At 41.7% G+C, this 25,472-nt stretch overlaps 1 protein-coding gene across 1 annotated transcript; it reads left to right on the forward strand.

Moving 5' to 3' along the window:
• The first annotated feature begins 18,932 nt into the window (after positions 1–18,932).
• On the forward strand, positions 18,933–24,693 carry chac2 (ChaC, cation transport regulator homolog 2 (E. coli)). The gene is made up of 3 exons (XM_084937443.1): positions 18,933–19,283; positions 20,599–20,634; positions 22,769–24,693. The coding sequence occupies exons 1-3, from the start codon at positions 19,149–19,151 to the stop codon at positions 23,165–23,167; spliced, it is 570 nt and encodes a 189-aa protein (XP_084793569.1). The 5' UTR covers positions 18,933–19,148; the 3' UTR covers positions 23,168–24,693.
• The last annotated feature ends 779 nt before the right edge of the window (positions 24,694–25,472 follow it).

The following is a 25,472-nucleotide window of genomic DNA, read 5'->3' on the forward strand; positions in this document are numbered from 1 at the left end:
ACCAGAATGGGCATCAGCTCTATCTCTGCTCAAATTTTTCTTTGGCACTGACTAAATCTCATCTCCATCTCCTCTGTGGATCCTCAACCAGATTGACAGCACTGTGCTGCGGCTGTGCTCAAATATGGCCATAACTCCACTTTGGCCCTGACTCCATGCCAGCTGTCCACCAGCTTTGGCTTTGACTCATCTCTGCTCTTAAACCTCAAGCACAAGCGTTTCCGCTTTCCAATCAAAAAGTTGACAGTACAGTATTAAGGCTCTCTTCTCCCACCCAAAGTTCTGCCTGAATAATTAACAATGGGATGGGTGAAAATCTTGGATTGTTATTTGTCCAGTCCACCACTTTAATACAGACTCAAATAACTAAATTAACAGTAGGACACCCATGAACTATTTTATAATCAGGAAGTTTCGTATAATGAATCCTACCACGAAAAGGCCAAAGTTTTACAAATAAGCTAAGAAAGAAAATATTTAATGTTGAAGCTACAAGTTGAAAGTAGTACTGTAAAGTCACTCGTTGATTAAAAACTTTGATTTCTGGCCATTAAAATGCTTTTTGTTTGTTTTTTATTTGGAGCAAGAAGTGGCCATATTTACCTAGAGGAAGGTATGCTAATTTACCATCTGTAAGATGTATCCAATTGTATGGATGCCTTGCACAGGCACGGATACATGCTAATTAATGCTAAATGACAAATATTTTTGTATAATTTATTATTGTTATTTGTTAGATAAATTAATAGTTCCAAACCCAAAAGGTACCAAAGACACAAAAACGAATCAAGAGGTTAAGTTCTGTGGTTAAATTAGACGAGGAGAAACCTAAGCATAAAGCTAGTTGCTACAATTAGCATTTACCTTTAACGTCTGTGTGTCAACAAATTTTCGTAACTGTGGAGATGTGTCTGCATCTACAAAAAAAGTATACCTAACTTGGACATTATACTCTTTTTTAAGCACAGACACAGCTGGACACGCCACGGCAGAATAGTCCTTCCTGTTAGACCTTGATTATTCTCTGTTGTGAAAAATGGACACAGACAGCTGGAGACTGGACAGACTTCAAGCTGACTTTTTTTTTTGAAGTCGGCTTGAAGTCTGCCACCTGGGGCACATGAATTGAATCAAGCAGAGATGCCCGTAAAAAACACAGAATGGAATCCTTTCAGTCATGGATTGGCCTCCCCATCGCCCGACATCAACGCTATCAAAGCAATGTGGGATCATCTTGACAAAGAATTGAACAATTCAAGAACTGAGCTCTGAATGTCCTTCCAGAAGCTTGAAGAAATATTCCTGACGAGTACTTAAAGAAATAACAAGAAATGCTGCAATATTGATAATAACAATAGTAATATTAATAATAACTTTATATCACAAGGTGAAATAAACAAGACTGGATGAGCTTTGAGATGTTAAAATCAAAATTCCATTGTTGATGAAAATGTTACCAAAGTTTTTAGCAGATGATTTGATGGAACTATAGAATAACAATAAAGATGTTAATATCAAATATTCCCCTTTCAAGCTAGTTACAATTGTACAAATTCCATTTTACATTAAGTAATACTCTGTTTCCATTTATGTTTGAACATTTTCTATTTCCCAGCAAATTATAAAGAAAGAAAGGGTGACTCAACACTTTTGCACAGTAATGTACACACAAGGGCACAGAGCTCCTGGCATGGAGGTATTTGTTCTACTCAAAGTTCAGTGTGAATAGTCAACAGCGAGGCTGACCCTTGGGTCAAATTTTATCTGCATTTATCCAGCGCTTTACTAAGAATACCACTAATTCTGTGTGAGAGAATACTTTTCATTTCTGCTTGAGGATCACTCCAAAAACACGAACCTGAGTGTCAGTGGTTTGGAAACAAGGGCCTTGGTGCTTACTCTTATTTTCAGAGTAGGGAAAAAAGAAAAAAAAAAAAAAGTTGAATGGTGTCTCTAACTCCATCACAATGAGGTCACAAAAACATTTTTTAACAGCTTGTAAAGCTATCATATCCCTCTATCTTTTAATATTCTCATTCAATCTAGTGGCTCTTCATCTATTTTTAAAATGTTGGCAATGTATAGTGAGTGCTTTTTAAATTTTGGAATACTTTAAAAACGTGCTCTGAATGGTTGCATTTTTTTTTCAATTTAAATCACAACATCTGAGTACTTCACACCATTTTAGATTCTGTATGTGTTACTTTTTTAGAGTTATGTGCATACTTTTTTTAGACAAAGCCATATTTTTTGTAGTTTCACCTCTGTGCACCTCCACAGTGGCTCTTAAAACAGTCATTATGTGATCAAAGCGCAGACTTTTAGCTTTAATTCAAGAGGTTTAATAAAAGAGAAAGTTAGGAAATGCTGAGAATTATAACCATTTACATACACAGTCATCCGCTTTTATAGGCTCAAAACTTATTGGACAAAACAATATAATATTAAATATAATGGCAGTTTTTAATACTTGTATAAAAGGCTGATGTCTACAACCCAGGGTCATCAAATGCTCTCTTTCCTCGGCTCCTGCTTATTTGTGTGTCTCTCTGCATTCAGTTTTCTATTTAATAACTGGAAAGCATGTTCTGTTCGGTTGAGATCAGGTGACTGACTTTGCCACTGAAGAACATCCCATTTCTTTACCTTGAGAAACTCTTGGGTCGTTTTCCATTTGGACTATAAAAAGCCATCATGCTGTTTCTATCAGCAGTCACATCGGCAGTAAATACCAGTGGCCACAAGTTTCCCTGGCTGCCATACATCCCCTTGCCATTACATATGAAGATCACTCTTGTATACCTTGTCAATGATACACCAACCTCATTGAGAGTGTTCTCGACTTGGCTGTCAGTGCGCCCCAGGGCGGCTGTGGCTACAATGTAGCTTGCCATCACCAGTGTGTGAATGGGTGGATGTGTAAAGCGCTTTGGGGTCCTTAGGGACTAGTAAAGCGCTATACAAATACAGGCCATAGTGTTAATGTAGCCACACCTAAAGCTTTTGTTACTTCCTTGATATGTTTAATTTTCAGTCTAATCATGGATTCCCTCACTTGCCCCTCTCTATTGGCCTCATATTATAATGTACAGTGAAACGCTACAAAAAGCAAATTCAACACTTTGAAACAACTTCAGATCTTATGTCTGCTTCATTTATTAAATAACAAGTGAACAGGCCTCAGCTGGCCATGAAACCACTTGTCAGACAGTTCTCCAATTAACTGTGAGCCTCTGACAAAAGGGGACTGTGTATAAAATCAACTGTAAAAGCCTACACAGTTAATGCAATTTAAAAATAAATAAATAATTTTATCCAGCCCCCAAAAACAAAGGTTTTCCGCACTGTGGCACCTCACAGGTCTCACTCAAACTTAGAGATTAAGCTATAGCTTTGAGTGCAACTCAAGGTACTTTAAGAATATCACTAGACTGACTGGACTGAATCTCCAAAAGTTGATTCTGGTCATCTGGACGTAGTGTTTTGTGGGAGAAACGTTTCGTCACTCATCCAAGTGACTTCTTCAGTCTTCAGTCACTTGGATGAGTGACGAAACGATTCTCCCACAAAACGCTACGTGCAGATGAACAGAATCAACTTTTGGGGATTTACTTTCCTGGATGATTGAGAATGCATCAAGATGACTGGACTGAAGTTTTATTTACATCATCTTTGGCAGAAAACATCTTGGATCTGTTCAGCAACGTCATTTACATGTATTGGATATGCTTCTTTGTAGTGTGAAGGAAATTCCTCGTTAATAAAGAGAGAAACGAATCAGCTCAAAATAGCTTAGTTCATCCGTATCTTACTCCTTCACATAATTTGCTTTAGAACACTTTGCTCCCTTTCCCATCATCCTAGCCCAGACATGTAAATAGATTTCCGAGCCAGCTGTTTCTGACTGGAACATCCTGTTTTCCACGAAACCACTGGCCATGCAACATTAACAGATTGTTTAATATCACGTCACCTGCCAAGAGATCTAATGCCTGCCAAGACTTTGCAACATCGGCGCAGAACATTTCTTACAGATGTCCCCTATCAAAAAATATCTTTAGACAATAAACACAATCTAATAAAAAGTCAACTCAAGCATGATGAACATTAAGATGTTGTTAAAACAAACAATTTGTGTATGACAGTAGTCCATCATCATATGCAGGGAGTATAAAAACACAAATTGGATGAGTGCAGAGCTGTTTTTTGTTGCTACTTGCTACAAATGTGCACAGTTTAAAATGTAAATGAAGAAAATGTTTAACTGTGCTGCTGTATTATGTGTTACCATCAGTCAAGGAGAAAAAGTAGGCTGTGTATTATCATTTTAAAATGCTCTTAGAATCAGTGCTAACCCTTAACCCAGAAGGGTTTTCAGTGTCATGGTAAATGCTCGGAAGTTATAGCAAAATCCGTAATATTTTTTTTGCACTAAATCAAAAGTAGATTCAATGGCCACTTCTTTAGGTACATCTATTGTGAGATCATTATATTATCTTATGCCATGTTAGACCCCTAATTAAAGATTGTGAAATCATTATGTAGTTTTAGTTTGCATTATTCTCCTGAATTAGAAGAAGGTGATAACTATTACATTTGTTAAATTGATTTGTATTGAATTAGACTGCTGATTTATTGTGAATGAATGATATTGTTTTATGATGCATTATACTGCTGAGGTATAAGAAATACTGTTTTCAGAGAGTCATCGCCTTGCTTGTCTGATTAGAAAAGAACAGAACATACTGCACAGGAAGCCAAGGTCACAACTTAGGCGCTGTAAGAGAGAAAGAATGTGAATGTTTAGGTTTTTACGACTAGGTGGGGGCCAACAGAGGCTATAGTCAAGTCAAGTCAAGTCAAGTTTATTTATAAAGCACATTTAAAAACAACCAAGGCTGACCAAAGTGCTGTACAATAAAATACAAATATAAAATAAAACACAGGTACGCTATAAGAGGTTGAGTAACCCGCCACCATTTTTGAGATTTGCTGTGACCCTCTTCATGCATGTCTCCCCATTTATGCTCATAAAGTGTTGAATTGTATGGAATAAAAGATTGTTGATTGAGCATTTATACACCGAGTATTGTCCTTCCTTCAGCCCAAAGATTAAAAGAATTGGGAGGATTTAACACTATTCAACCACTTGTTAAGGCAAATATTTAATCAGCCAAACTGCAACATGGCACCAACTGGTAAGATGCTCCAGAATGGAGAAGAACTTTGATTTAAATGACTGAAGGTGACATGGTTGTCAGTGCCAGATGGGCTGGTCTATTTCATAAACTGAAGACTTGCTGGGAATTTCCCCACACAAAAAGGATAAAATATCCAATGAGGAACCTTTCTCTGAGAGAAAATGTCAGAAGCCAGAGATGAGAGGGACAAACGAATAGTTATGTCTATAACTTCTGTTCCCTGAAGGAGAGGAACGAGGTACAACACATAAGTATGGGATATCACGCCCTTGCGTGTCCTGGCTGAAGAAACCTTTAATCACGCCTTTAAGGCAGATGACGTGTGATGACACGCGCACGGCCCCGCCTGCACATATAGCCGCTGTCATCACAGTCATCCCTCAGTTCGATAGCCGCTCTTCACCGAGCCAAACTGCTCAGTGGGGCCACCTTGTGTTGTACCTCGTTCCTCTCCTTCAGGGAACAGAAGTTATAGACATAACTATTCGTTCCCTTTCAGTCGATTCACTCGGTACAACACATAAGTATGGGACATATATACACGCCCCACAGAGCAGCCACCGAACCGGAATCGGACCACCACATCCTTAGTGAGTGGTAGACCCAGCAGAAAGGACAGCATGAGCCACCGAAGGGGCTGTAACGTCCAACCGATAAAACCGCACAAAAGTGTGCGGTGATGCCCAACTAGCTGCCGCACAAATATCAGCTACAGGCACCCCTTTAAAAAGAGCCCATGAGGTTGCCATCCCCCTGGTGGAATGAGCTCTCACCCCGTGGGGCAAAGCAAGACCACTGGTGCCGTATGCCAGTGAGATAGCTTCTATAATCCAGTGGGACAGCCTCTGTTTCGACAGAGCTCTACCCCTATTTGGATTAGCGAAGCAGACAAACAGCTGGTCACATAAACGCACATTCTGAGTGCGCTCAATGTAGGTGCGTAGCACACGCACTGGACAAAGAGAATGCATCCTCCTCTGCTCCTCAGATGCAAAAGGAGGGGAGCAAAAACTCAGCAACTCAAACTCCATTGAGCTAGAAGATGCAGGCATGATCTTGGGAAAATAGGCAGCATTTGGACGCAATACGACCTTGTGGCCATCAGAAGGGAACTGTGTGCAGGAGGGATGCACAGAGAGCGCATGAGAGAGCGCTTTGCCGAAGCCAAAGCGAGAAGTAATGCAGTCTTATATGAAAGAAATTTCATATCCACAGACTCAATGGGTTCAAATGGGGGGCTACAAAGGGCCTCTAGCACCAAAGACAAGTCCCAAGCAGGGACACTGGACTTAAGCACGGGCCTCAGCCGGCGAACTCCTTTCAGAAAACGTATGGCGAGGGGATGCGCACCTAGTGTCACCCCGTCAAAGCCAATATGACAAGCAGATATAGCTGCCAAATAAACCTTAATTGTCAAAAATGAAAGGCCCTTATCCAGCAGCTCCTGCAGGAATGTCAAAACATCCACAATAGAGCACTGAAATGGGAGTGTGGCGGTCCTGGCACCATTGCTCGAAGGCTCGCCATTTGTAAGCGTACAAGCCTCTAGTAGATGAGGCCCTAGCGCTCTGAATTGTCGCTATCACACTAGGTGGCAAACCCTTAGCAATCAAGTTTAACCTCTCAGCAGGTAAGCATGAAGGCGCCACAGATCTGGGCGCGGATGAAACACTTCTCCTCCCGCCTGAGAGAGGAGATCCCTGCGGAGAGGAAGCTGCCAAGGACTCGCTGCTAGCAGGCTGATTATCTCTGCATACCACGACCTTGTGGGCCACCAAGGGGCCACTAGAATCAGAGAGAGGGAATGCCGACGCACTCTCTCTAGAACTGGAGATCTCATTTCCACTGGGGGAAATGCATACAGGAGCACGTCTGGCCATTGGTGCGCTAGTGCGTCCAAGCCCAAGGGTGCATCGTGGTCGATTATGGAGAAGAACAGGGGGCAGTGAGTATTTACCCTGGAAGCAAAAAGATCTATTTGCGCCTTGCCAAATAGGTCCCAAATCTGAGCCACTATTAAAGGGTGTAACCTCCATTCTCTCACCAGAGGACCCCCCCTGGAGAGAAGGTCCGGCCCCAGGTTCAGGTGGCCTGGGACATGGGTGGCTCTTAGAAACAGAAAATGAACACTGCACCATAACAGCAGAGAGCGAGACAGGTTCAACAGGGGAAGAGAGCGTGTTCCTCCCTGCCTGTTTATGTAAGACACCACTGTTGAATTGTCCGTCCTGACTAAGACATGCTGGCCCTCCAGGACTGGACGAAAATGCTTTAGAGCTAAGAACACTGCTAACAGCTCTAAGTGGTTGATGTGCAGCTGGCGCTGGGCTGCGGACCAGATCCCTCTCACTGATGCACCCTCGCACAGCGCTCCCCACCCTCTTAGGGAAGCATCTGTGGACACCACCTTGCGAAACAACACCCTCCCAATCCGAGAGCCCTGATGCAGCAGCCCGGGCTCCCTCCAAGGACGGAGAGCTAGCATGCAAGACGCGGTTACCGTCAGCCTCCTCCGGAGGTGAAGCGATGCACACAAACGGTGAGAGAGAGTCCAGCGTTGAAACGCTCTCATTTTTAACAGTCCAAGTGGCACTACGGCGATCATAGATGCCATCATGCCCAACAAGCTTAATATCGTCTGGAAACGCAGTCTGCGTCCCAGCTGAAACTGAGCAAGGCAGCGATGAAACGCGGCCACTCTGTGCTCCGACAAACATGCGCGGCTGGAAAGCGAGCATATTTCCAAACCGAGAAAAGTAATCTGCTGACTCGGGATTAGCGAGCTCTTTTGAAAGTTCACAGAGAATCCCAGTGTCTGAATGTGTGACAGAACCAGCGACAGCTGTGTCTCCGCCTGCTCTCTGGAGCAAGCTACGAGAGCCCAGTCGTCTAGGTAGGCTAAGATGCGGATTCCTCTCTCTCTGAGGGGCGCTAGCGCTGCCTCGGCACATTTCGTAAAGGTGCGAGGAGCGAGCGACAGCCCGAACGGCAGCACTAGGTATTCGTAGGCTACGCCCTCGAATGCAAACCTCAGAAATTGCCTGTGTTTTGGGTGTATAGCCACATGAAAATAAGCATCTGTTAGATCGATTGTTGCAAACCAATCTCCCGGGCCGACCGCATTCAAGAGCTGTCTGAGTGTTAGTATCTTGAACCTGTACGTTCGTAGGTACGTGTTCAAGACTCGCAGGTCGAGGATGGGACGAAGCCCTCCCCCTTTTTTCGGAACAACAAAATAACGGCTGTACCAACCTTTGTCTGTCTCCGAAGCGGGGACCACTCGTATTGCCCTTTTCTGCAATAGCGCCTTTATTTCCTCTCTGAGTATCATGGCCGCCTCGGTGTTGACAGTCGTGTTTACGACTCTTTGGAAACGGGGCGGCTTGACCCGGAACTGCAACCGGTAACCCATGGCAACGGTTCGCAGCACCCACGGAGAGGGGGCGCAAGCGCGCCACTGAGGGAAGTGAGCAGCCAGCCGGCTGACCTGCAGCACCGTCGGCGGGGCGTTGTCGCCCCCCAGTGTGTCTGCAGGGGACTGCATCACCTGCCTGACCTGGCTCATTCTGCCTGCAGGCTGAGCATTTGTGATTGTTTGAGAATAAACAACACTCTTTATTGATTGTAACATGGAAACATGTACATTTATACATTTTGTTGGAGGCACCTTTTCTGGGGCACAACAATGAAAAACAGCGGGAACACTCGATGTGGTCACCTGAACATTTAACACACCTGAACAGGGAGTTACCTGAGGCATTTTGTGTGCAGGGGTTTTGTGCTTGGGAGACAGTGTTAGGAAAGTGCAGCGCCTTCTGGGGCTGACAACCTGAACAGAACTTAAGCGGCACCTCTTGTGCGGCAACAGAGGGGTAAAAACAGCGTCTCCCTGCTGCTGGACCCCCTCTCCACTCGAAACCACAGCTAGGAGGGCTGAGGCTTCTTCCTCCTGGGCGTCGGGTCCCGCCGGGGGCCCGAGGGTGGGCCTTTGCCCCAGGCCGACTGGCGTGGAGCTCGGGCCGGAGGATGTGCTCTCGCTGGCGGCACACCCACTTCAGCAGTGGGCGCCGGTCTCTTGCCAGTCGGCAGAGGAGCGGCGGGCCTGTGAGAGCTAGCTGCGGGCTTGGGCTTGGGCTGACGTCTGGGGATGATGTCGCGCAGAGCTTCCGTCTGCTTCTTCCTCAGATCAAATCTAGCCTGAATGGCTTCAAGTGAATGTCCGAATAACCCAGCCGCAGACACTGGTGCGTCCAGATATACAGCTCTGTCCCTATCCGGGACATCAGAGAGGGTCAGCCACAGGTGCCTCTGCGCCACTACTGTCGAAGCCATCCCTCTGCCCAGGGAGATCGCTGCACAGCGAGACGCACGGAGGATGTAATCTGTGGCGACTCTGACCTCGTTAAGAAGAGGTGCCAGCGGGCTGTCATCAGGAACCAGCGATCCGAGCTCCGCCAGGCACATTGCCTGGTACGTCTGGAGCATGGTGACAGAGCTCATGGCACGAGCAGTGCCGGCCTGAGCTCTATAAATCTTCTCCAGCTGCGAAGCAGAGAATCTGCAGTGCTTGGACGGCAGAGTTGCGGGGCCGCCGACACCATGGTTATGGGACGGGGCCAGATAAGCAGCCAGAGACGGCTCCATAGGGGGTGGGTTAGCTAAGTCAGCCCCCTCGGCGCCGTCCAATTCCATGTACTGTCCATAGCCGGGCACAGTGACGCGGGTAGACAGAGGTTTGTCCCATGATGCTGTTAGCTCGCAGAGAAAGTCTGGGAACATGGGAAGGCAGTTTTTGGCCGTTGCGGGCTCCGGTGGGAGGAAAACCCCGCGAACCGCGACGGCTTCTGAGCTGGCGGAGGAGAGGGCCAGTCCACCTGCAGCTTCTCAGCAGCACGGCGAAACAGGGAGAAAAGAGAGGTGTCATCGTGGCCGACCGGCGCAGCAGCGGCGGTACATTGGGCCGACAATGAGCTCTCCTGCTCATCCTCCGACAAACCATGGATGTCCAGGCCGATGTCCAGCACGTCATCATCGTCCTGGGGAGCGCTGGCGGGCTTCAACCCAGGCTGAAGCCCGTCAGCGCTCCTGCATGGTTCCGGCTCGTCATCGGCTAACCCGTCAACATATTCCATGTGGTCAGCCCAGCTAATTGCGGGGACATCGACCGGAAAATCCTCGTCTTCGGACTCGGACGAAGCCGGGGCTCCAGACTCGGAAAGGAGAGGGTCATGCCGTGCGACAGCCGAGCGTCCCAGCACTTTTTCCACAAACGTCACCCGTCTTTCCAGGGTCGAGCGCCGGAGCTGGCGACAAAACGCACAGGCTTCGGGCTCCGTCAACGCTCTCCTAGCATGGACGATCCCCAGGCAGACAGGGCAGGCATCGTGCTGGTCGCTGTCGTGCAAAGAGAAACCGCATCCCTGAGGACAGGGGCGAACAGAAGATTTCTGCTTTGCTCGCTTCGGTTTGGAGTCCATTCCAAAACACAAAGCAAAACGCTGCACGGGAAAACTTGAAATTAGCGCTCCGCGGGCAGCCTACACACCAACTGCGCGGTGGAAGCTAACACCAACGGGGCAGTTAAGCTAAGTTCAAGTCGGCAGACAACGGAGCTAACTAGCAGCAGCTAGCTAGCCCAACTCAGCAGAGGTGTTCTCAGCGAGGTGAAGAGCGTAAGAACTGAGGGATGACTGTGATGACAGCGGCTATATGTGCAGGCGGGGCCGTGCGCGTGTCATCACACGTCATCTGCCTTAAAGGCGTGATTAAAGGTTTCTTCAGCCAGGACACGCAAGGGCGTGATATCCCATACTTATGTGTTGTACCGAGTGAATCGACTGAAAGGAAACTGCTTGGAGCAGATAGTGTCATGGCACTAGGTCCGTGAACATGTGAACAAGTGTTTTGTATTTTTGTCCTGAGGTGTTGGGTTTCATGTTTCATGTTTTCATGTTCCATGGATCTAGTGTTTAGTTTTTCCTAGTTTAGTAATGTTAATTTAATCTTAGTCTCCTTTTGCCTTTTGTTTGCACTCTTCACTTCCCATGATCTGCTACCACAGACCTGACATACAGAAAGGCAACAGTAACTCAAATAATCTTTATTCACAACCAAAGTATGTAGAAGAGCATCTCTCAACACACACGACACTGATTCTTACAGCAGTCCACTCCTGTCAGTTATGAAGAGCAAACTGAAGCTACAGTTCACATGATTTCACCAAAATTAGACAATACAAGACTGAAGAAAAGTCGCCTGGTCTGGTGAGTCTCGAATTCTGCCGTGATATTTGGACGGTAGGGTCAGAATCTGGTGTAAAAAACATGAAAGTATGGCTCCATCCTGGTTGCGGTATTGTTGCAGACCATGTCCATCCATCCTAGTAATTTTTTTTAACATAATGACACAACCTTTGCTGACACTGATATAGATTTAAGGTGATATCACCTCTGCTTCTCTCTTTTCGTGATCAGCATTTAGGGTTTTTTTTTTCTCTCAATAGAACTACTCGGAGTTGGAAAGAACTTTACATAAATTTTTTGAGAACATGTGTTAACAGGCGCCTCTATCATCACATGGACCCCAAATACTTGCCTTTTGTTACTGATAAGACAAAGGAGAAAACAGCACTCATCACCCATAAAACTTTTTCTTTATAGACCTATCATCGTTTCTATTATTACATCTACAACGTTTGAAGACAGAGGGAGAATATCAGTAATGCCAATGCGAACATGATTCTCTCATTCTGTTGCTTTAATTAATCAATGCTTGTGCTGGTCCAACACTTTCATAAATTAGGTCTTTGCAGTCTCAGTGCAAAAAGTGAGTCAAAATAGATAATATTGACTCGGTAATAATGACTTCCTTATCTAACAGTCCTTCATATCATCATTATTAGCTGTTATACCCAGAATAGATTCACATTCTCGGGCAAGAACAACAGTTGTGATAGATGTGGCTGCATTCATTTCAGCATGAGTGTGTGAGAGAACTCTGACGAGTCATATGAGCAGTTCAGGATCAAACTGTCTCGAGATCTCGGAGCCCAAAACGGCCCATTCAACTCTGCTCTCTACATATAGTGGACTTTTCATGGCTCAGCAAGCCAATTCTTCACTTTGGCTGCTGAGATGCAGTCAGGGGTTCAAGAGCTTTTTTTGTGTGTGGAAAACCACTGATGCCAGAGTGAGTCAATATGGAGGAGACCTTTTGGATGCATTTTGTAGACCTCAATCGCTGCAGGAGAGCAACTAAATATTGCAGGTTAGTTAGATGATCCTGCAGGTGGATGGTAGGAAGAAAAGGTTAAACTATCTGAAGAAATCTCTTTTCAAATCTCAACAAGCGAGAAAACGACACTTTAAAAAAAGCAACAGTGGTAGTGCATGTCTGCTCATTATGAGCAATAAAAGCAATAGTCTCTGTAGATAGGAAATTCAGAAGGGATCTTTTCTGGCTGATTGTTTGAGTTGGAAACAGCAATTTAAGCTGAGCTGCTCAATTATTCTGTCTTCTTCAGGATTTGAGGGAAAAATGGGTCTAAAACAGTGAAACAGCTAGCAGACACATTGCTTTTATCATATACCTGTGTATAACATGGATGTTTGCACTAAATACTCGCATGACAAAATTATACTTTAGTGTCCAGAAGTTGTCATCAATATTGTCCCCGTAAGTTCATTTAAATGTCAAGCTATGTGTGCTTGGAATATATCCAAAGGGTTTTATATAAACATGGAAACTTAAGACTGGGCAAATATTGTTAAGAGCTAACAGAAAGACTCTTTTTAGATCTGGGAATGATATTTGACTAGCATGAAAGATGTAAATTTTGGCTTTCCTTGAAAGAAGCTTGTAAACACAGTAAGGATATAACTTACTTGATTTGCCTTCTATCTGACAGCCAATGAAGGCAGTAGAACATTTTTGTAGTACAGTTTCTCTTTGCTTTTATTTTATTTCTTTTCTTTGTCAGGGCCCATTCACAGAAACATTGATCTCCTCAGAGAAAAGAAGCCTTTTTTTTTTTTTTTACCAGATTTACCCGCTAGCTAATTTCCATCTGCAGTCAACAGACAGGTACACAGCTCCATACAGCTACACATGCAGTATAACATGTTTTATCAGCCACTCCTTAAAGCTGTAATTTTCTTAGAGGTTTTATCAATAAGTGAAAAAAGAGTAGCTTTAGTAGTTCTGTTCATTTTTTCTTAGACAACTTGAGGTTGCATTTAAAGCAATTTTGCATACTTACCTTACACTTCACCTTGCTATTAACTAGATTTGTCCCCTCGTGTCTTAAGAAGTGTCTTAATTCCACCTTTGGCATAGATTCAACAAGGTGCTAGGAGGGTGTTGGTGACTGTGAAGGCAATTTGAATCCAGTGAACTCATTGTTATGTTCAAAAAAACTAGTGTGAGATGACTTGATCTTTGTGACATGGCACATTATCCTTCTGGAAGTAGCCAGTGTGGTCACAAAGAGATTAAGATGGTCAGCAGGAGTTGGTACTAAGAGGTCCAAAGTGCAAAGCCCAAAGTTATAACAATTGTTTGAATTACTTTTGCCTTTCTATTAGGTTGAAGTAGTCATGCCATTCTCCTATGATCTCTGGAATCAACAAGGCGTTTTCATCCAGAGAACAACATATTTTCTCTTTTTCGGACTATTCTTTGTAAACCTTAGAGATGGTTGTGTGGGGAAATCCCAGTAGATCAGACCATCAACTATGCCCCATTCAAAGTCACTCAAATAACCTTTCTTCCCAATTCTAATACTCGGTTTGAACTTCAGGAGGTCGTCTTGATCATGTCTACATACCTAAATGCATGGTGTTACTGTCACGAGAGTCAGCAGCTGAACTAGTGTATCTAATAAAGTGGGTAGTAAAATCTCATTACCTCTACACACTATAGTAAGAAAATGATAACAACAAATGACCAATGAAATTCACATGTTGGATTTCTTCAATTTGACACCAAAGAATGATTAAAAAAATTTTTTTTTTCTAGAAGAAAGACTAGACAGTTGTCAGGCATCTTAAAAACGCCTCTCGGCACTTATTTGGGCAGTAGTTTTGAAGGATTTATTTCATTTCAGAGCACCTATAGAAAAAACAGACAAATGTGAGCGAATGCCACATAAAAACTTTGCCCTGAAGTAAAGTTTAAAGAGCTTTGTATCCCATGGAAGATACAGTCCTACCACAACGTGCTGTTTTGGAATTTGCTCTTAAATTCCAGTTCAGAAATCTTCATCTCTCTCTTACAACATTGTTTATGTAAGTAATTCTCTCTCCCTAGTTAGAAAAAAACTGTTGGTAACTGGATGGTATATTTATTGTAAAAAAATAAAAACTCTTGAGTGCAAATTGATTAAGCTGGCCAGAATCTCTCACACAGTATTAAAATCTCTTTGCTAGAACACACAAAATCAAAAGAAGTCCTGAATGCTGAGAGCTCCATTTAACAAAGAACAGCAGTGAAAGAGGCCTCTTAAATAGAAAGAGGCCTTGGCACAAAATACAAAGGACTAAGATGGCAACAGACACATTTTCCTGGATTTTTCGTCTGAACAAGAAAACCCACTCAGAGCTGGAAAGACAGTACAAGTAAATAGACCATGGGGAGTGTAACTCGTCTTAAAGGAGCACTCCTGTAATTTGGTGATGTGCCCCCCTAAAGCTGAGACACTCACAAGTCACAGATTTTTTTAAAAGTAAGTAAAACAGAGCCTCATATACAATATTCTAAATTTCAGTCCCTAATTCACCATGAGAAATGAATACAAATGCCCCAAAATTTCAACTGCCATGCTTTTATGATTTCTAACACAGGCTTTCTAGTCAACAAGTCCTTCGAATTAAATGTCAAACTACATCATCAGTTCATAACCTACAGCAAAGAAAAGCTCTTTGTTCTGATATTTCCATGGAAAGGATAACATCAGTAAATTAGGATTCACAGTGTATTGAACCTCTTTTACACGACTACAACATCAAATGTGAGGTCAGGGAAAAACTGGTGGTTATGAGGTTAAAGGAAACCAGTGCTCTCTGTTAGTTGTCAAGCATGATACAGTCTGATGTTTTGTCTATCCATCCACATAGATTTAACCTGATGTGGCATTATCTGATTTACCCCTTGGTGTGTTTGCTACATGTTTTTCAGTAGGGTTCATCATGTCAAGGAAACTGACCCAGGCAGGTTGAATTTTTGTGAGCGAGTGCAATTTTGAGGGCAAAAAAACGATCAAATAACACAATTCTGATTCAAATGCAGTCTTCCAACGTGAAAGTGGGCTTGCAAAAATGAACAAAATTCAGAGTGAAATGATCAAGCAAAGAACTATCTTGGCCACCTCCCTGTCGAATAAACAGAATACTCTGCAGGAGGAGAACAGGAAGGTTTAGGAGCAGCTCTGCATTTGGAGAGGGAACACAAAGAGAGGAGGAGCACGGGGAGAAGGAGACTGAGAGGAAATGCTTGTCAGAGAAGAAGAAAGCCTAAGAGAATCAAATTGATGTAACGTGTATGGAGAAACTGGGAGAAGAAATAACACAGAGTGAAGCTGTGCATGCAAAGCCACCTACATACCAGCACAGAATGATTGTTCTGCAATGATGACATATTTGCTTTGATTATCTTGTTGACATAATGAGTCTTTTGATTAAATCTGGAATAAAGGGTGGATTACTATAGATTTAATTTATAAGATATGTAATGTTTATGCTCTGTACTAGAATGTGTTAAAGGGGAAAATGGGTTTCAGATTGGTACTGATTAGATAGAGGAACAGAACGTTTACACTAAACGCTATTTCCAGTCATTTCTCATGCGTTATCTTCACATTCGCTACAACATCTTTGTTTACCATCTACCAAACAGGACACAACAAATTCACCTAGAGAGGAAATACATGTGTTTTCTTTAGACGAGTAAATAAAACATGTTCTTCATTATGAAAAATAAAATTAGCTTATTTTCTTAGAACACAAACACGATGTAGAACAAACTGTTTAGACTTGCCTAAATGTCTGTGTTGTTTGTCAGTGGAATACAAAGGTAACAAACAACAAGAACTAACACAAGTTAATATTTTCTACGGCACGTAGCTTTGCAGGTAATTGAATGTTTATTTATAATTTTTCCAGTGACTCCGGTTGGGCATCTTTACAGCTGTCTCTCTCCAGTGCAGCACACGCAGCTCACCCGTCAGGTCCTGGCATCTAACTCTAATAGGGAAGGCGTGATTATACGATGGAAATCAGCTGTGTTGGTCTTCCGCTGACACCAAACCCTGAACCCACTGCTCCACCCCTCCCCTGCTGCTGTGCCACAAACCACACCTCGCCACACTAATAAAAGTGTCAAAGATAGATACAGCACAGAGATACAGTTTGCAAGTTATTTGTGGCATTGATTCACAGTCGCCTTGTTGATGTCAAATATTAGAGGAGATTAGCTAGACTACTTTGAACTAAGAACTAAGAAGAAGGCAACGGTATCTTAAATAGCCACTTGTTTTAACTGAGGAAAGCAGAAGAGCACCTCTGAACCTCGAAGCAAGTGGACAACAGCAGCAGCAGAAAACCACACGAGTGCTCACCAAAACTGGATAAAAGAACACTGGAAATATGGTAAATGGCCTGTATTTGTATAGCGCTTTACTAGTCCCTAAGGACCCCAAAGTGCTTTTCACAACCAGTCATCCACCCATTCACACACTGGTGATGGCAAGCTACATTGTAACCACAGCCACCCTGGGGCGCACTGACAGAGGCAAGGCTGCCAGACACTGGCGCCACCAGGCCCTCTGACCGCCACCAGTAGGAAACGGGTGAAGTGTCTTGCCCAAGGACACAAGACTGTCCAAGCCGGGGCTCGAACCAGCAACCTTCCGATTACAAGGCGAACACCCAACTCTTGAGCCACGATCGCCCCAAATATATGTTTGCTGTTGTGATGAATCTCCATTTCTCTGCAACATTTGGATAGTAGGGTCTGAACTTTCTGTAAGTAACATGAAAGCATAGATCAATCTGGTGGTGTAACGGTGTGGAGGATATTTTCTTGACCCCTTAGTACCAATCAAGCATTGTTTAAACCCCACAGCCTGCCTAAGTATTGTTGCTAACTATACCCATCTCTTTATAATCACAATGTACCCATCGTCCGATAGCCGCTTCCATCTTGATAACACACCATGTGACAATCCAGTCCAGTCATCTCAAACTGATTTCTTGACCATGTCAGGGATATGAGCTAACAAATCTGCAGCAGCTGTGTGAAGCTATTATGTCATTATGGACTCACTGAGAGATATTTCCAGCACCTTGCTGAATCTGTGCCACGAAGAATTAGAGGCATTTTTGAAGTCAAAGAGGAGTCCATTCAATACTTCCAAGGAGTGCTTATAAATCGCAGATGAGTGTAAATACCTCAATTCACACTGGTGCATTTACAAAACAACATACTTTAATTATAAAAGTAAAAGATAACATGTGGGGGGCTAAAAAGCAAAAAGAATATGTTTTTGAGTAGATGGCAGCAGGTTTCATGACCAACACAGTTACTGTTTCCATTTTTTATTTCCAGTTTAGAGCTGACTTCTGATCTTCTGTCACTCAGCGATCAGCTCAGCTACCCCAAGTTTGGCTTTGGTTTCTTGAATAAGGGTATCTAAATGGTGGATATTTCCTCAGCTACCACAGCTGGGGATTTCAGCTATTGAGCTGCATCTCCAAACTGGAGTCTCAGATAAAAGATTTGCTGGGGGCAGGGGGATGAGCATGACATTAGAGACCATATTGCTGCTGTCCACTTAATTTGGTTCTGAATCAGTGCTCTCACGGCATACATGAAAGAAGCGTGCCATGACACACTGTGGGAAATAGAAACTCAGCACCCCCTGGTGTCAGGATGAAAGCCCTGTGTTATCTGTCCCAGCTCATGTTTGAAAAAAGGCCACACAAAAGTAGAAATGAGCTGAAAAGAAATCATGAGAGCCATAGCCTAAAATAAAATAATCTTGTAGGGGTTTAGGGTACATCGGGTAATAGGTGAACCCAACATTCGAGAAAAGACGAGATTTAAAAAAATAAAAATAAAGAAGGAAATAAAAGTTTTGTATGTTATTAACATTTAATTGCTACTTTTTTTTGACAAGAAAAGGTCACATTAACACATCCATTAATCGTTAACGTCCACGATTAATATCATGCACTGTTGTTAACTAATACAATAATAGACTAATCTAATAATATTTCTGTCTTATTTGTTTTATTTTTTAATTAAAAAAATAAAGTTTGTTGAAATAAATTGATGTGAACCTAAACTAAATTTATCCCACTGTACTGAACGGTAACAAGGAAGTCATGGACACATTCAAACTGCTTATTACAAAATTGTAATCTCTTGCTATTTAGACATACATCACGATGACAACGTTTCTTGCTTATCTGTACCGTTTGACCTAACTAAAACCAGCACAGAAATAGCTACAAACATCCGGAATTGTCGCTTCACCTTCAAATTAAAAGCAGGTGGCCCGAAAGCATTTGCAAGAAAGTGATACAGCATATGCTGTAAGCACAACACGGTGCGAAAAGAATGGGTATCATTTGATTCAACAACCGAAAAGTCATAATTTAGCTTTCTTGGCCAAAAATTTGCAGATTCTCCAGAATTGTCATTTAAACTGAAAGGTATTTAGTGGAAGTGAAGGAACTTACGTAATCCGTATGACTTGACAGTTTGTCCGCTTAACACGGAACCGGTGCTTCAAGCACGTTTTCCTGTTTTTAAATATCACCTTTACTCATACAGGTGAACACGTCAGCTTTTATAATGCTGTAGCTCTTGTTATAAGTCGTAGGCGTCGCGATTACAGGTGACTATTTCGTCCAGCTCACCCGTCCTTTTCTGTTAGCCTAACCTCTCATCATGTGGGTGTTCGGTTACGGCTCACTGATATGGAAAGTAGATTTTCCTTACGAGGAAAAGAGAATTGGGTACATAAAAGGCTTCAGTCGCCGGTTTTGGCAAGGCAGTACCGACCATCGAGGAGTACCGGGTAAGGTGAGTATACCTTACTGGCTTTGGGAACTGATTCATAGCGGCCAGAATGAAAAAAGTACTACCTGATGCAATGTTGCTACAGTGTGTTTTAGTGCACGGCAGACATTACTGAAGACACTTCACTTCGGCTTATATTATTACAAAGTTAACGCCTTTATGTCCTAACCGTTATTCCTTATAAATGGGCTAGATGTTGCCCTTTAATATTTAAATCCATGTTAGCAATATTCCCCCTAATATGGTGATTTATAGACTCCTGTAATCTTATATCGGATTAAAACCACAACTTTTCTTTGTTTGCCCAGCTTTAGAAAATGTATTCATTTTCTAATGTAATTCTAATTTTATCCACTCTTTTTCTCCTGGTCTGCCAAGCACTGCCAATCAATACGTGTCCACCTCACAGTCTGGCAACCACTGCATTATAAAGTGTACAGGTGATATTATACAGTGGAGGAAATAATTGTTTGTTTTCCTGCTAAATTTGTAATTTTGCTCACACGCAATGGAATAAACAGTCTCGAACTGTTTACGGTGAGATGCAGAATATCAACCAGAAATTCAGAAGTAAAAGCTATAAATTCATTTGCATGTCATTGATTGAAAGAAGTATTTCATCGCCAAGCAAAACATGCCTTAGTACTTGCAAACTTGAAACTTCAGTTCCCCCCACAGATTTTCTATAGGGTGATTGATAATCTTTTTATTTCCTTCATTTCCAAACAATGTCACCAAAAGTTGCCACCTTCTCACCAAACCTACTGTTGATTGACTTGCAGTCCATTACAGCTTTGTGGAGGTTTACATTCTTATCCAGCTCTTAGGTCTTGCCTGTGGAGGTAGAGAGGTTGGGATGGAAAAACCCGATTTTATGGACAAGCATGCTTTACAAATATAACTTGAAATCAAGCACATCTGTAATCGATTGATTGTAATCTGTGTACCACATGAACACACAGCCAACCTCTTGGAGCCAGAATTCTGGCTAGGTTATAGGAGATCAAATACTTATTTAACTCAGTGACATGCAAATCAATTTATAGTGTTTATGTAATATGCTTTTTTCCTGGACTTTTGGTTGATATTCTGTCTCTCTCCATTAAAATGAAACTACCATAAAAACGAATTAATGAAAATTTAACCAATTTCTCTGTAAGTGAGCAACATTACAAATTCAACAGGGGATCAAATAATTATTTCCCCCACCGTGCCTGTAACCTTTCAGAAAGATCCCATTTCCTGCAATATGTGTGCTAACCAACTTCCAATTTAATGACAAAGCCATTTATTATGTGTGTTTGTGTGTTCTTTGCAGCCTGGCCGGGTTGTGACACTCGTGGAGAATCCTGAGGTGAGTTATACCTCCTTTCTTAACATCAGGTTGCAATAACAATTTCTTTGTAGTGCGCCCATGATGTATTCCTTTATTAATCAGTCAGTATTAAAAAGTCTTTATGATGTCAGAAAGAAATAATTTGTGATTCCAACCACAAATTCAATTAATAGCTTGACAGATGAGCAGAACCATTCATTATCAAAAATTAATGGAAATGAAAGAAACGATAATAGAAATGAAGAAATTATATTTTGAATATGACTATTTTGGTCATAGTCTTGATGTTTTTCCATAAATACGGAATACATACTCAAAATAGCCCCCATTTGTTTGTTCTTTCCTTCATTGACTGGTAACTTCATTACATAATAGGTACAAGACTTATGCCTTTATTGTCATCACTTTGATGTTTGCGTTGCAGGAAGCAAACAAAATTACATGTTATTTACACAGTAATGAGAGATTATTACTACCTGAAGGTCATAATCCACCTACCTTGTTATGTATTCTTGTTTTATTGGCTATAATTAAGACAAGAGTTGGAGTGTGAAGGCGATCAGTGTACAAAGCTGCACAAATTGGATTCCACTTCAGAGAGAACTTTTTGTGTTCACTTACATACATAGAAAGTGCTATACTTTAATTATAAACAGTTTTGCAGAGTTTTGTGCTTTTATAAGGCAGACAGGAGTGAAAACGGCGCAGGAAAGAAGATAACCTCTTATAGACAGTACTGTACAAAAGTCTTGAGTGACCCCTCATTTTTTTATGTTGCTAGGAAAATGGGAAAGAGACTTCTGGAATAGTTCTCCAGACGTCTAAAGATGTTTCAGAAGTCTTTTTTTGGATGTTGGCTGCCTTTTGTTCTGTTCTCTGTCAAGGTGATCCCACTCTGCTTTAATAATCTTGAGGTCTAGGCTCTGGGGAGGCCAATCCATGTCTAATAGTGTTCCAGTGGCAGTCTGTTACCAAATGCTTCCCAGATAGTGTTTTTATGTTGGATCAAAGTCTGACTGTACTTTTCAATGCTTATTATTACATAATTTTGATAAGATACCCAGTACCACTGGCTGAAATGCAGCCCCAAACCACAACTAAGCCATGTTTCACAGATGCCAACAGATACTCAATGTTGTACCTCTCTCCTGACCATGTCTGTACTTACTAAAGGCAATTTGAACAATCCAGTTCCGGTGCGACAACCAAACAAATAAAATAAAACAACAAAATCTCTGAAAATGATCAACGACTGGAATGAAAATGAGTGAAAAAGCAGCCAATGTATAGAAGGAAAAAGTTTGAAAGACTTCAGAAAGCCTGAAGAACTGTTGCTCAAGATGTCTTTAAAAAAGAACTTGAAAGTCTGACTTCTTAAAAGCAAAATGTCTAAAAATGAGGAGTGGCTTGAGAATTTTGCACAGTACTGTAGTATGAGTTGTGATGTAGTAAAGCATGGCAGGAATCGGTTTTTAGAATTGACTGATAAGTGTGAGAAGTTTGAAATAAATGCTGAAAAATATCAATTGTTTCTTGAAGTCTAAGGTAAAGTCCTTGGATGTTTGCAAACATAAAATACAATAAGAAATACTCACAGCGTAGAAGCAAGAGAGTAATTGATTATAATAATTTTCTGGGTGTGAGTATGGTCAGTGTTTTTGAACGTAACATTGGTTATGTCAGTTATTTTTATTTTGACTTTTATTGTGACTTTAGACAAGGTGATTATATATCATCATTTATCAAATGTAAATACTAATACATTTACCGGACACTTTATTAAGGACATGGGCATTGGTAGTGGTTGGAACCCTTTTTGCACTGCCTTAATTCTTCAAGGCATACATTCAAAAAGGCTCTGGAAACATTCCTCTAACATTTTGGTCCACACTGACATATTTTCTCTGTTTTGAACTATTGTCTATAAACCCTAGAGGTGGTTGTGTGAGAAAATCCCAGTAGATCAGCAGTTTCTGAAATACTCAGACCAGTAAGTTTGAAATTCAGTAGGTATTCTTGTCTACCATGTCTACATTCTTAAATGCACTGAGATGCTGCCACCAATTAGATTTGTGTGAAGAAGCAGTTGAACAGGTGTACCTAATAAAATGTCATCAGGTTATGGACCTCTAAGCCATTTTCCTTTCCTCAGGGGTGTGTTTGGGGTGTTGCCTACAAACTGCCGACTGGCCGGGAGGAAGAAGTGAAGCGCTACCTTGACTACCGAGAAAAAGGTGGTTATCAGGTCGTCACGGTGACCTTTCACCCCCGTCCATCACTCACTTGCTCGCCAAGCCAGACGCTGATCTACATCGGCTCCAAGGACAATCCCAACTACCTCGGCCCCGCACCCCTGGAGGAGATCGCCATTCAGATCATCAACTCTACTGGTCCAAGCGGGAAAAATACAGAGTACCTGTTTCAGCTGGCTGACGCCGTGAGGACTTTTCTGCCTGAGGACTCAGACACACATCTGTTTTCTCTTGAAACTTTAGTAAGAGAGAGGCTAGAAAACGGACAGAAAAATTCAGTAACAGCAGTTGATTTTTAAAAAATGTCTATTGGGCTGGGTTCGTCACATGATCTCAGGGTTTAAGGTAAACTTGTCCAATAAAGATGTTTGTTACATGTAGGATGGGACATGTTGACCTCATTAGTTGACTAAATAATGTTATTTTGTTCAGGATTTCAGTGCAAATAAATATCCACTGAAAGCTGCTTCAAAGTAATAACACATAAACTGGTATAGAAAACATAAATGACCAGAAATGTACAGATCGCAAGTTAAGTTTCAATATAAATCCCTACAGAACAGTTTCAATATATATGGTTTAAATATAGGTATTTAATATCTGGCATTGACTAGCCAAGATGAGACAAAGAATTGCTAATGTTATTACATATTAGTTATTAAACATTTAACACTCAAACCTGAGCTGCTTCATGTCTGGTTTAACGTTTATTAAATATAGAGCTAAAAGTCTTGAGCCAACCCTCATTTCTTTATATTTTGTTAAGAAAATGGGGAAATGGGTACAGCGATTTATTGAAATATGGAAATATACTATGGGATGTAAAAGCAGAGTATAATTCTAAAAAGCTTGAAAGTCAATATTCAACATGACTGAACTCTTAGGCAAGCTCGTCATTTCTTTAAGCATTCTTCAGGAATAGTTCTCTGAGCTTGTTGAAGGACATTTAAAGCTCTTCTCTGGATGTTGGCTGCCTTTTGTTTTATTCTATGTCAAGCTGATCTCACACTGCTAGAGGCCAGTCTAGCAGTGTGAGATCATCAAAATGAAGCTATTACCGCATGATGGATATGAGAATATATCAGATTTTTTTCTATGTCTTAAGACATGACTTTCAGATACTGTTTATCTGCTGTAGATATTTTGTCTTTTCTCCTCAAGTTGTCCAGTTTCCCTCAAATGATAGGACACACTGCACATTCATGACAAGATATGCCAAGTTTTCAGCTAATAGCGGTTTGGAAATCACTTTGCTGGTGCTCTTTTATTCCTCTAAAAATGGTCAGGTACAAGGACTGGACTTAAAGTGAGTGAAAGAGCAGCCCATGTCCAAAGAACAAGACCTTTAGAGAACTACTGCTCAAGCTCACTTTAAAGAATTTGAAGAAAATCTGGCTCCTTGGAAGTAAAATGTAAAGAAATTAGGGTTGGCACATGTTTTTTGCACAGTACTGTATGACAAAGAGTTATTCAACATAATATTTTTAACTCTAGCTCTAAGTTGGTTTCATAATCAGACACAAAAACAATGACACCCTCATCAGATGCAGCTGCAAATTAAGTGCTAATTAACCTTTGTTAGCATGGTAAACACTGTAAACATTTCACTTTAGAACTTTAGAAACATCAGCACCGTTAGTACTGTCATGTTAATGTTAGTGTTCAGCTCAATGCACTGCTGTGACAAATGACAGCCTTTCATTGTCAGTGTAGGCTTTTCTTATCTGTCTTGCTATGGTTAGTCTGTGTTCCTGAAGTCTTCTACTGAACCGTTTATTAAAAAATAAAACCTTATTGCAATTAAAATATAATGACGCCCCAGTTATTTTTCCTTGTTTTTTTTTTAGTAACTTTAATAAAATAAATCTAAAACTTGACAAATCGGTTGAAACGCTGTAATAAATACAGCTAAAAAAATTGTCCAATCTGGTAATGCAGCTTTTCTAAATACAGCCTATCTCTCTTCCTGCTATGATGAAGTAGTTGTCATGAAAATTACTTTAAGCAAACACACATTGTTTAGTTTAACCTTTACTTACTCTGTGTCAAGATTAGTAGTTCTAGCACAGGGGAGCCGGCATCGGCTGCTTCTCATTATCATATCATGCCTGCCTCCGTCTCAGCACAGTAAACACATCAAATTCAACACGACTGCATCAGAAAAACATCAACAAGCAGAATAAAAGAGTGACAGCTCGAACTGTGATTCCATCTTTAACACACACACACACACACACACACTCAGTGGGACACAAGTGGCTATTTCTTCTGCTACATCAACCTACCTTTGCTTACTTTACAGTCATAATGTTACAGTCTTTAGCGTACTGTGGACATAAAAAAATGAGTATCATCAGAAGCAATACTGAGGTAGGCTGCAGGTTTCAAACAATGCTCAGTTGGCACTAAGGGGCCCGAAGTGTGCCATGAAAATATCCCTCAAACCATTGCACCACCACCTGAACCCCTGATATAAGGCAGAATAGATCCAAGCTTTCATGTAGTTTACATTAGACCTTCTATCCAAAAAAGCAGAAAAAGACTCATCAGATCAGGCAATATTTCCAAACTTCTGCTGTCCAATTTTGGAGAGCCCATGCAAAT

Source organism: Perissodus microlepis, chromosome 8 (assembly GCF_051167445.1).
Source record: "Perissodus microlepis isolate ML-2025 ecotype Zambia chromosome 8, ASM5116744v1, whole genome shotgun sequence".
Classification (NCBI taxonomy): domain Eukaryota; kingdom Metazoa; phylum Chordata; class Actinopteri; order Cichliformes; family Cichlidae; genus Perissodus; species Perissodus microlepis.

Excerpts from the sequence above, each read along its gene's own strand:
- chac2 (XM_084937443.1), top strand. The coding sequence starts at position 19,149 with ATGTGGGTGTTCGGTTACGGCTCACTGATATGGAAAGTAGATTTTCCT. Across the intron at positions 19,284-20,598 it reads ATCGAGGAGTACCGGGTAAG|CCTGGCCGGGTTGTGACACT; the intron begins GTGAGTATACCT and ends TGTTCTTTGCAG. Across the intron at positions 20,635-22,768 it reads CACTCGTGGAGAATCCTGAG|GGGTGTGTTTGGGGTGTTGC; the intron begins GTGAGTTATACC and ends TCCTTTCCTCAG.